The sequence below is a fragment of the Vicugna pacos genome, chromosome 3, assembly GCF_048564905.1.
Source record: "Vicugna pacos chromosome 3, VicPac4, whole genome shotgun sequence".
In the NCBI taxonomy this organism is placed as follows: domain Eukaryota; kingdom Metazoa; phylum Chordata; class Mammalia; order Artiodactyla; family Camelidae; genus Vicugna; species Vicugna pacos.
In genome coordinates this window covers 5,234,210-5,246,128 of record NC_132989.1, presented here as the reverse complement: position 1 = coordinate 5,246,128, position 11,919 = coordinate 5,234,210, and the positions used below count along the sequence as shown (strand labels likewise).

At 38.9% G+C, this 11,919-nt stretch overlaps 1 protein-coding gene across 1 annotated transcript; it reads left to right on the top strand.

Moving 5' to 3' along the window:
- Positions 1-5,955: 5,955 nt before the first annotated feature.
- LOC140690418 (olfactory receptor 2L13-like) lies at positions 5,956-10,272 on the top strand. The gene is made up of 2 exons (XM_072952115.1): positions 5,956-6,051; positions 9,340-10,272. Exons 1-2 carry the CDS (start codon positions 5,956-5,958, stop codon positions 10,270-10,272), a joined length of 1,029 nt encoding a protein of 342 aa, XP_072808216.1.
- Positions 10,273-11,919: the final 1,647 nt, after the last annotated feature.

Genomic DNA, 11,919 nt, shown 5'->3' with positions numbered 1-11,919 from the left:
TTGTTTATCTATTCTATATATACCTGTCAGTATCTACAAATCTCAAACTCCCAGTTTATCCCTTTCCACTCCCCTCCCCCCGGCAACCACAAGTCTGTATTCTATGTCTGAGTCTGTTTCTGTTTTTCTTTTTAGATTACACATGTGAGTGATATCATATGATACTGTTCTTTCTCTTTCTGTCTTACTTCACTTAGAATGACAATCTCCAGGTCCATCCATGTTGCTGCAAATGGCGTTATTTTATCATTTTTTATGGCTGAGTAGTATTCTATTGTATAAGTATACTGCAATTTCTTTATCCAGTCATCTATTGATGGACTTTTAGGTTGTTTCCATGTCTTGGCTATTGTAAATAGTGCTGCTGTGAACACTGGGTGCAGTGTCTTTTTGAATTAAGTTTGCCTCTGGGTATAAGGTTCCCTCTGGGTAACGCCCAGGAGTGGGAATGCTGGATCATATGGTAAGTCTATTTTTAGTCTTTTGAGGAATCTCCATACTGAAAAATGGGGCTTTGTGTTTTCTGCTGCCCAGATACTTGTTCACTGAAAACCACAGGAGGCTTTAAACCTAAAGACACAGCACCCCCACATCCAGGGCCCAACAACCTTAGCGGCATCTTTTCACCTTAATGCCCAAGATTTTTCTCTTCCACATTTCACAGAATCCCTGTTTCCTTTCAGAGCATCCAGTCTGATGCAGCCCTTTTCCTGTGGTAAATCCTGGGCCTGAGTGCTGACAGGCCCATCACAAGGACACAGTCTGAAAGCTGGGGGGTGGGGGGGGTCCCGGTATGTTCCCAATGTCATCCCTAAAGAGGCAAATTCTCATAGATGGGGCCTTTAAAAATGAAGGGCCAACCCAGAATATCCGCTTTAAACCAGATGCCTCTGGCCAGAAAGATCAAATGTGTTTTTGGTCCCTGAGGGATTCTCCAACAGAGATGGCCTCAGAGGGGTCTCCGACCTCCTGTGCTCAGCTAGGAGAGGACTGTAGGTCGAGGGAAGAGCCTGGTGGCTCTGTGGTGCCGTGGACATGCCAAGTGTCACAGCCTTTTCGGGGGCCACAGCTTCCACCCTTTCCTTCCACTCCTTCCACCCAGGTGGACCTGTTACCACAGTCAACCATGAGGTAAATAAGACCAACCTTCCGCGTTGCTCCGGGCAGCTCTGTCTCCCTTCTCTTCCACTGGTCCTGCTCCAACTGAAGTCAAGAATTCAGCCTCAGAGGCCATGAGAATTCCTACACTCCCTTCTTCTCCGGACCTCCGTGAATAATCCCAAATACCGAATCATTGAAAAATAAGCTATAGCTGCCTTTCAAAGGCAGTATATAATTTTTACAATTTGGTTTTCTTCTCAGTTACAGTCCCGTCCACCCACCCCGCCAAACTTGATAAAAAAATATTAAGGATCTTTTGGAATTATGGGAACATTTTACACTAACTGCATAACTTTTAAATGCTTCAGAAACTTTAAGACATTTTAAACATTATACCAACCATATAATACAAGTACCATTATGATTCTGATTCTCATGTGATAGCTGTGGAAACTGGGGCATGAACACAGCTAGTACTTATTCTGAAGTACTTACTACCCTTATTAACTGGTAGAGCCTGGATTCATTCTTGCTGAGGCCAAGTTTGTGCTCTGCTGTGACTCACTTTGTCATGCTGACATTTAGTGGGAGTTTTTAGCCAAACTTTTTGTTTTTAATAGTAAGAACACAAATAGTGACTCGCAAAAATTCTTTGCTAAATGATGCTTGAGAAAACACCACCTCCAGCATCTCTGGGCATTATGTCTATATTTTGGTTAGGACTTTATACGTCGTATCATCCAGTTGAGGGTGCTAAATTTAACGGCCTCTTGTTTTAAAAACTATTAAAAATAATTCATTTTTGAAAAGACAGAATGGAAACAGACTATACTTTTGATTGACACTTTATTGGAAATGCAGCTTTAATCAAAAATATTGTTAAACAATTGATCTGATATAAAAATAAAAAGATAAATTACCTTAAATACCACGTGATATGTGTTTACCTCGGGTGTACGAATTGCAGAGTGATGCTGGCTATCTTAGATAAGGTCAAAAAATTTAAAAATAACCGTTATAAAACAGGAGTAGATTACTGACTGTTTGACATGGTACATATGGTGATTCTGGCTACAAGCCCAGAAATAAACACAATGACATTGCCAGCATCGCATGACAACCTTGAAGTTAATACATATTTACATATATTTTATAAATTCAGATAAATATATTGATGTATAAGTTAATATATCCCTATTAATATGCATCAAGATAAACCTATTGTAATGACATAAGCCTATATGAAAATTTAGATTCAAAATTTTATAAATAAAATATTAAGTGAATATTACTTTTTCTTCAAGATTTTAGTACACATTAAAATATCTGGGCACAAGCAGTCCCTGGATGACCGAAGTGTAATGTACAGGTCCATATCCGTCAGAATTGTCCATCAATAAAATAGGATATGGATATGCATTCACTTACTGTAAGAAATTGGCTCATATAATACTGGAGGCTGAAAAGACCCAAGATGTGCAGGTGGCAACCTGGAGACTTAAGCAAGCCGTTGATGTAGTCCCAGTCTGAGAACTGGCGGCTTCAAGGACCAGATAGAGCTGATACTTCAGCTTGAGTTGAAGACAGTAAAATCTGATGTGTCAGCTTCAAAGCAGTCAGGCAGAAATAAACTCTGTTTTATTCAGCTTATTAGTTCTATGTGGGCCTTCAACTGACTGGATGGGGGCCACCCATATTAGGGAAGGATATAGGCTTTTCTCCATCTACAAATTGGAATATTAATCTCACCCAACAACACTCTTAGAGATGCACCCAGAATGATGTTTGATCAAATATCTGGGCACTCCCTGGCCCAGTCCAACTGACACATAAAATTAACCATCACCAGGCTCAAGAGCAAATCTTATTTATACCTTTGTGTTAGTCTCACTGGTCAGCTTTTAGTGACCTCTTGGAAGAATTCTTACCTCTACTATATGATCATGGCATTTGAAAACAAAGAATGATCATCTTTGATATAATGTTTTGCCATTACTTTTTATTGAAGGCTTGAGATTAAGAATGACTAAGTTGACGTCTACAGCTCAAGAAACAATCATGGATTTGAATAATACTGATGAAGCATTGGTTGAAATTCATTAAGGACTCACCACATTTTTGTTTAATGAAGAATTAACTCAGAACATCAGCATTTACAAAGTACTTTGAATATGTCTATACACCTTCAAGCTGGCAAGGAGAGCTCCATAATAGAAGACTCAGTTCCAGTTGTGCCATGTAAGGTAAATGTGCTCCCACTGTTGTCCTCAGAGCATGCCTCCCTCTGATTTAGTAGCGCACAAACCATCTTTAAACTGTGGCTTCTGTGAAGGCTGATCCTATTACATACACCCCCATTCACTGCAAAGAGTGTTTGGAGAGGAACAGACAACGGTGTTGAGAACAGAGTGGTGCACCCTTTCATTTATTCATTTAGTCATTCAGGCAGTGGATTTTTCTTTTCATTTCCTTTTTTTTTTTTTAATTTCCTATTAGGTTGTAGACTCTAAGTGTAAATTCAGACGTATAGACCGATGGAACAGAATAGAAAGCCCAGAAATAAATCCACAAACTTTTGGTCAATTAATGTTTGACAAAGGAGGCAAGAACATTCAATGGGTTAAAGACAGTCTCTTCAGCAAGTGGTGCTGGATAAACTGGACAGCTGCATGTAAATCAATGAAGTTAGAACACTCCCTCACACCATACACAAAAATGAACTCAAAATGGCTTAAAGACTTAAACATAAGACAAAACACTATAAATCTCTTAGAAGAAAACATAAGCAAAACATTATCTGACATAAATCTCAGCACTGTTCTCCTAGGGCAGTCTACCCAGGCAGTAGAAAATAAAAGCAAAAATAAACAGATGGAACCTAATTAAACTTACAGGCATTTGCACAGCAAAGGAAATCATATGCAAAACAAAAAGACAACCTACAAAATGGGAGAAAATACTTGCAAAAGATGAGACTGACAAGGGCTTAATTTCCAGAATATATAAACAGCTCATACAACTTAATAACAAAAAAAAACAACCTAATCCAAAAATGGGCAGAAGACATAAACAAGCAATTCTCCAATGAAAAGCTACAAATGGCCAGTAGACACATGTGAAAAAAATGCGTATCATCGCTAATTATGAGAGAAATGCAAATCAAAACTACAATGAAGTATCACCTCACACCAGTCAGAATGGGCCATCATTCAAAAGTCCACAAATGATAAATGCTGGAGAGGGTGTGGAGAAAAGGGAACCCTCCTACACTGCTGGTGGGAATGCAGTTTGGTGCAGCGATTATGGAAAACAGTGTGGAGATTCCTCAAAAGACTAAAAATAGACTTACCATATGATCCAGCAATCCCACTCCTGGGCATATATCCAGAGGGAATTCAAAGAGATACATGCACTCCAATGTTCATAACAGCATTATGCACAATAGCAAGACATGGAAAAATCTAAATGTCCTTTGACAGATGACTCAATAATGAAGTGGTGATACATTCATACAATGGAATACTACTCAGCCATAAAAAAGAATAAAATAATGCCATTTGCAGCAACATGGATGGACCTGGAGACTGTCATTCTAAGAGAAATAAGTCAGAAAGAAAAAGAAAAATACCATATGATATCACTTATATGTGGAATCTAAAAAAAGACAAATGAACTTATTTGCAAAACAGAAACAGACTCTCAGATACAGAGAACAAACTTGTGGTTACCCAGGTGGAGAGGGGATAAATTGAGAGTTAGAGATTTGCAGATACTAACTAATTTATATAAAATAGATAAACAACAAGTTTATACTGTATAGCACAGGGAACTATATTCAATATCTTATAGCAACTTATGGTGGAAAAGAATATGCAAACGAATATATATGTATGTTCATGTATGACTGAAGCATTGTGCTGTACAACAGAAATTGACATAACATTGTAAACTGACTATACTTCAATATAAAAATACATAAAAAGAAACATTACCAATAAATTACTTATAACAAAATAAATCTATATGTCAATAACATCCCCTTTCCAAATGTAAAGCAGTGAAACTAATTTTTCTAGTTTTGTGGTTTATCATATTTGCATTTAAATATGTGTATACATAAATGTATATGTATGTGTATATGTATGTGTGTATATATCTATATATACACATATATATATATATATGACAATGTTGTTTATTAAGCAAAGTCTTGTTAAATAATATTCCAGCATCCTTTCCTAGGAGAAGTAACCTCATTTTAATACATCTGTGGATTATAAATCTGTTGATTGAATGGAATAATAAATCCTAAAATCTACTGAGCCTTTCCTCTCAGTAGGTGACAGGTACTATGTAAACTTCTGGTGTATATTATTCCCTTTAATTCTTAGAATATCCTTTAGAACACCTTTAAGAACTTGGCCACACGCTAGAATCTTAAGCAATTTCCCATTCACCTTTCTAATCAGTGGTGGACCTGGCAGCCTAGAGTCTTCTTCCTGAATCAATGCTGACTGCATGGCACTGCTGCTAAGGGTCACCTTGCCACTTCAGTAGAAGAGCTGACTCGATTAACATTTTTATGGATCAATTGCCTTACCCATATACAATTGGAAAAAAGTATTCTGACATTGCAAACTTTAATTTAGTCATAATCACCAATAAGTTCTTTCTGCATCTCTTAGTCCTTAGGTCAATAACTTACATCATTTCAGCAGGCAGGATGTGACATCTCATAGCCATTGAGTCATGGTTTGGAGTAATCAGTCTTTCTTTGGTCTAATTCTGGGCATCAGCATAATGCAACATCATTGACTATGCTGATGACTTTGCTCTATCTAAGTGCAGAACTGCATGGATCTCCACATCACAAAGTCAACTAAACTGGCCAAGGTTTTGGCCACCGTGGACTTGGACATTGGGGATCAATTACAGGAGAAAGAGCAATGTGTAAGGCTTGATGATGTAATAATCTGCATGTAAAATATATAAACTCATCCTGTCTTCCAACAGTGGAATCTGAGGGAAGTAGGTGTGAAATGTCTTAGTCACTGGGACGAGATAATAGGAAAAGGAAAATGTTTCAACTCATCAATGTATATGCGAATGGAAAAATACTTCACTGACAGGTTTAAGCTGTGTTCTAATTCTGGCAACTTCTGGACAAAAGGACCCTATGTGTGGCCACAGGATTTATGCTAAAGAAAACGAGGAGCAGTTAAGAGTTTGCCATTTTCTTTTGCGTAAAATGAGGAATAGATGTTAAAATGTGCCCTCAGGAATTTCCTTCTCATGAACTTTAGCAGCTAAAGAAGAGATCCTCATGTTGGAAAGTGAGTTTTGATTTGATGCAGAGCCTGTTGCTCAGTGACACTATCTTATACCACAGCTTCAGAAACAATGTCAGCAAAGTTTGGTTCTTAAATATTTCAAATAATTCAATGTATTGTTAGCAGGAAATTGTGCCATTATAAAGCTACTTCTGCTCTCAAAATACGCAAGAACTTCAGACAAGGTGAGCCATAATAATTTGAATTGAGTTGATTTGGGTTACCTTTACCCCAAGAGTAATTTTGGAGATGGGGTTTTCCTACCTTAGGAAAATATTTCCTTCTACACAGAGAATAGGCAGTTCTATAAAGAATTGGAAAAGTGAAAATTGAACATAAAATGTAAAAAGAAGTAATATGAATCTGGTAGAATTCTACGATCTGTGGCTCTAGAATGATGTATGCCTGTGTGTGTGACTTTAATTAAGACCCTTTATCTCTCTCTACCTGAGATCTCTCAGTGGTTAAGAAATTGAATGGACAAAGAAGACTGACACCTACTGAGGACCTACTATGTGTTGAACACACAGAGCTAGTTTAAGTCCATCTTCAGAGCTGTCTTAAAAGTTGTTGGGATTCCAAGATCGGTAAACACTTTGTTTACCGATCTTGGAATGATTGTCTATAAGCCTTTTTAAAGCGTGCTTGATGGTCAACTTCTGCAAAATAAATTTAGGGCTGGGAGATTGACACATTTACATATAATAGGTCCTCTAAGTTGAGCTTTTATTTTTCCTTTTAACTCTGTAAGTGTCAGCATATGCTTCTAAAGGTGATCAAGAGAGGCATTCATCGCCCACCCAACTGTAGTCACAAGAACAATATTCTCCAACTTATAATATAACCAGAAGGTGTTGTTTCATGTAATTCTGGTACAATAAATAAGGTCCCATACCCCATAAAGAAATCTGTTGGTTATCAATAAAAATGGATCCTGAGTTCTGGCTCCTATGTTCCATGTCCTAAAAGCTTCAAATCCCAGATTTATGGGATCCTGTATGTAACTAACTATTGATTTCCAGTGCCTCACATGATACCAGTTTTCAGCTTAAAAAGCAAAATAGGTGTTGTAAATATCATCAAAAAAAAATCTTTACGGTACTCTGAGCTCTAATTCATGCAGCAGAGAATCAAAATGCTCGTGAGTCTCTCTACAAAATAACTGGTCTTCATACATTATAACCACTATATATCATTGTATATATATATGCATATACGGATATCACCATTATAAAACATTAGGTAGCGATTCTAAGTTTGTTGGTTTATTGCCTGTATCACTTACTAAACTTTACCTATATGAATATAGAATCTCGTCTGCTTTAATTACCAAAGCATCTCAGTCCCTAGCAGAACTGTCATAAAACAGACACTAAGTGGATTTTGCTTGAAGGAATGAATGTACTTTAATGATGGTGACTATGCTTTTTCTGTTAGGTTATTAATTTTGATTTCTAGAAAGTTATAAAAAGCAGAAGATGTCTAGGATCCCATTTAGCATCTTTGTGCACCTCTTATGTGCCTACGCACTTCTTATTCTTAGCATCTGTGAACTAAACAACTGTCAGAAAGTATTCCCATTTCTCTATGGGAAGTATTTTTTTCTTAATTTCATTCATGCTTACCAAAGTTACATAAAGTAACGATTGGTTTTGAATTAACAAATGGGAATCATTGCAACAAACCATAAATGTTTGTTCTTTACTATTGAAAAATTAGTGGCCCAATCAACATTACCTAAATCTTTGACATAACATGGCATTAAGAGTCTCCCTCAGACAGAAGAACATAAACAAAGCAGGTGGTCCCATCTGACATCAAAGCTGACCTAAGGAAGAAATCGAACATATACCGAGAAAATATAAGAAATACCACAATCACCATTTATACATGTTTGGGAGACCGAGTGAAGGAAAGAGCCAGTTGCCAGAATCGATGTGACACAGAGAGAAAAAGAGAAGTTATAAAATGTTGAGTCACAAGTAAAAATGCTCAAGGATAGTATAGGTCAGAAGAGCTAGAAAAATTCTCCAAAATTAAATTTTATTCATTTTTTATTGTAAATAATTAAAAAATATAAGGTATTAATGTCACTGTTTTATTTAAACAATGAAGTCTGAAGAGAGTAATTACAATATGTAAGCTACAGATCAAACTCATACCTCTGTCCAGGGGAATCGTTTTTCAGTTTCTGAGACTCTGCCGCCACCTACTGTGCAGAAACGAAACTACAGAAAAAGAGTAAATGTCCTTTCTGATCTCAGTATGCTTTGACCTAGTACAAAATGTGGAATTAAGCAAAAGACTAAGAATTACAGTTTCTGTTGAACAAGGCAGCGTGCAGTGAGCAAGGCATTTACCAAATAGGAAACTTGGAATATTTAAATAGCTAGAAATCTGAAGCAGCCGAACAGGCTCAAAAATTAAATATCTAAAACACGGCGAAGTAACAGGAGAATTAGAATTTAAGCATATAGAAAGTCTTACGTGAGTCACGTGAGCCAATCACTGCTGTGAATGTGTTGTGTGCAATTGACAGACACTGGGCAATGCAGGCATTCCTGTGACTTGTTTGTGAATTTTGAGTAGTGAGCCTGGCCAGGGGTTAAACCGAGATGAATGCTTTAGTTATCTTGTTTACCTCTGCTGGCTATGACACTAGACTTTAAACTTAAAGATCACTTGATCAGCTATTTATCAGAGAAAACTGGAAGTGGAGCATTCGATTCAGATATTGAAACTGCGTCAACAAAAGCCGTAGTATTGAAGGAAGGAATTCATTCTCACCAAACATGAATGAAGCCAAAGCTCCCTTTTATGCTCCCGTTTTGTTTCATTTCACGTTCTGTGCTTTGTTTTCGTCTTCATTTGCCTTTCAAGGAAGTTGAAGCCGTAAGTGTCCGTGGAGAAATGGAATCAAACTTCAGATGATTTCATTTTGTTGGGGTTGTTTCCGCCAAATCGAACTGGCCTGCTTCTCTTGTTTCTGATCGTGCTCATATTCTTTCTCGCCTCGGTGGGTAACTCGGCCATGATTTACCTCATACGCTTGGATGCCTGGCTCCACACACCTATGTGCTTCCTCCTCAGCCAGCTGTCTCTCATGGACCTGATGTATCTCTCCACTACCGCCCCCAAGATGGTGTTCAACTTCCTCTCCGGCCAGAAAGGCATCTCCTTCGTGGGATGTGGGGTGCAGTCCTCCTCCTTTCTGACCATGGCGTGTTCTGAAGGCTTGCTCCTGGCTTCCATGGCCTATGATCGTTACGTGGCCATCTGCCACCCCCTCCACTACTGCATCCGCGTGAGTAAAAGGATGTGCGTGAAGATGATCGTGGGATCTTGGATCTTGGGGTCCATCAACTCCCTGGCACACACAATCTATGCCCTCCATATCCCTTACTGCAGCTCCAGGGCTATTAATCACTTCTTCTGTGACGTCCCAGCCATGTTGCCTCTGGCATGTATGGGCACCTGGGTCTATGAGTACATGGATTTTGTGAGCACCAGCCTCTTTCTCCTCTTCCCTTTCCTTGGCATCACCGCTTCCTACGGCCGCGTTCTTTTTGCCGTCTACCATATGCGATCCAGAGATGGAAGAAAAAAGGCCTTCACCACCTGTTCAACACATTTAACCGTAGTGACCTTCTACTATGAACCTTTTGTCTACACCTATCTTCGGCCCAGGAACCTCCGCTCACCAGCAGAAGATAAAATTCTGGCAGTGTTCTACACCATCCTCACGCCCATGCTCAACCCCATTATCTGCAGTCTGAGGAATAAGGAAGTCCTGGGCGCCATGGCAAGAGTGTTTGGGATATTCTCGTCCATGAAGCAGTAATTATGGCGGCCCTCACTCTGCTTCATTTCCTCTTTCCATGTTGGTTAGAAGACCCTAGAGGAGTACTGCCTGGTAGAAATATAATGTGAGCCACGAATGTAATTTAAAATTTTCTAGTAGCCACATTTAAAAAATGAAATTAATCTGAATAATGTATCTGTTTAATCCCAATGTTATAAACAATATTGCTATTAACAACACTGATATTAATGATACATTATATTATGCAACATATTATATTACATATATGTTTGTGCATATGGTACTATTAAGGTAATAATACATTCATATTGACATTACCATTTCTCCACGTAATAGATGCGAGATCATTAAAGCAATGTTTTGTTTTGTTTTCACTGTAAGTCTGTGTGTTTATACTTAGAACCCACCGCAATTTTGACTCTACACATTTTAAGTGTCCGTTAGCCCATTACTCTGTTGGACAACACAGCCTTAGAGCATTCACTGAAATGCTCTGAAATGTTTTAAATGAGGTATGTAAAGATATTGTGGTGTATGAAACATGGATAGTGGGCTGAGAAGTAACAAGCCAGCAAAACAAGCAGGCTGACGTGCTCCTGAGTTTACCTGTTTGTTTACCTTTTCTAAAAATATTCTGAGCAGGCTTACTTGACTCAGAATTTGTCTGATTTCAACAAAGATACAGAGATTACGTGACCTGTGTAGGATAATGAGGATAATCAAAAATTATTCTGTATTCAAACTAGGAAAATCACATATTTCAATGACCTTAAAGAAGGTTTTTGTACTTGACACAGTTATTTACTGAAAGGCAGGGAAACAAAACGACTGGGGTGGCTAGAGTATAAAACGTACAAAATGAAACAGAGCCTTCAGGTTTCAGCTACAACATGTGAAACGTAACTGTGGTAGTTGGTCCACAAGTAACACGCTGCTGACAAGCGCCCCCGGTATTTGCGTGCCAAGGAGCCCCACGCTTCTGTGACAGACACTGGACTATGTGTCGTTAGTGGGGTCCACAGACATCCAGCAGATTCCTGCTCCGGGGCCCCGCAAGTGTCCAGCTGCTGCCCTTCAAAGATAACACAGAACATTCCCTTCCCAGCGCACACCTCCCTCAGCGAACTAACTACACTGGACTGTGAACGCTGTACAATGCCCGGAGGCCTGACCATCTGGACTGGTGACACCCCCTGCCAGAGTCGAATGTCTCCTCCCCCATCACAGCACCCTTCCTTCCCTGTCACCTCAACATCAGCCAATCAGAAACTTGTGCACAATTTGATCACACACCCTGCAACCCCCTTGTGCCCAATGTCACACCAGCACAAGCAGTAAAAGGTCACCCTCTCTTATAAAAGACTGCAAATATCAACTCTTGGAGCACAGAAGCCACTTGTCCGTGGCCCTCTGTTGTCTTTGGGCACAGTTACATGTTCCAGGAAGTTGTGAACATGCTACGTGGCACATCTGAGGGAGGATATAACCAGGTAATTTCTCTGCGCAAAGCTAAGTGTTCATGACCTAGGGTCTCCTTTACCTTTCAACTGAGCAATGGGCTGTGAGCCAGATTCCTCAGCTGTGACACATCTCATTCATGTGCTCTGCTGGAGCCAGATTTTCTTCTTGAACTCAAAACAAAACAAAGGATAAAAGATATGTTTT

Excerpts from the sequence above, each read along its gene's own strand:
- LOC140690418 (XM_072952115.1), top strand. The coding sequence starts at position 5,956 with ATGGATCTCCACATCACAAAGTCAACTAAACTGGCCAAGGTTTTGGCC. Across the intron at positions 6,052-9,339 it reads TACAGGAGAAAGAGCAATGT|AAATGGAATCAAACTTCAGA; the intron begins GTAAGGCTTGAT and ends GTGTCCGTGGAG.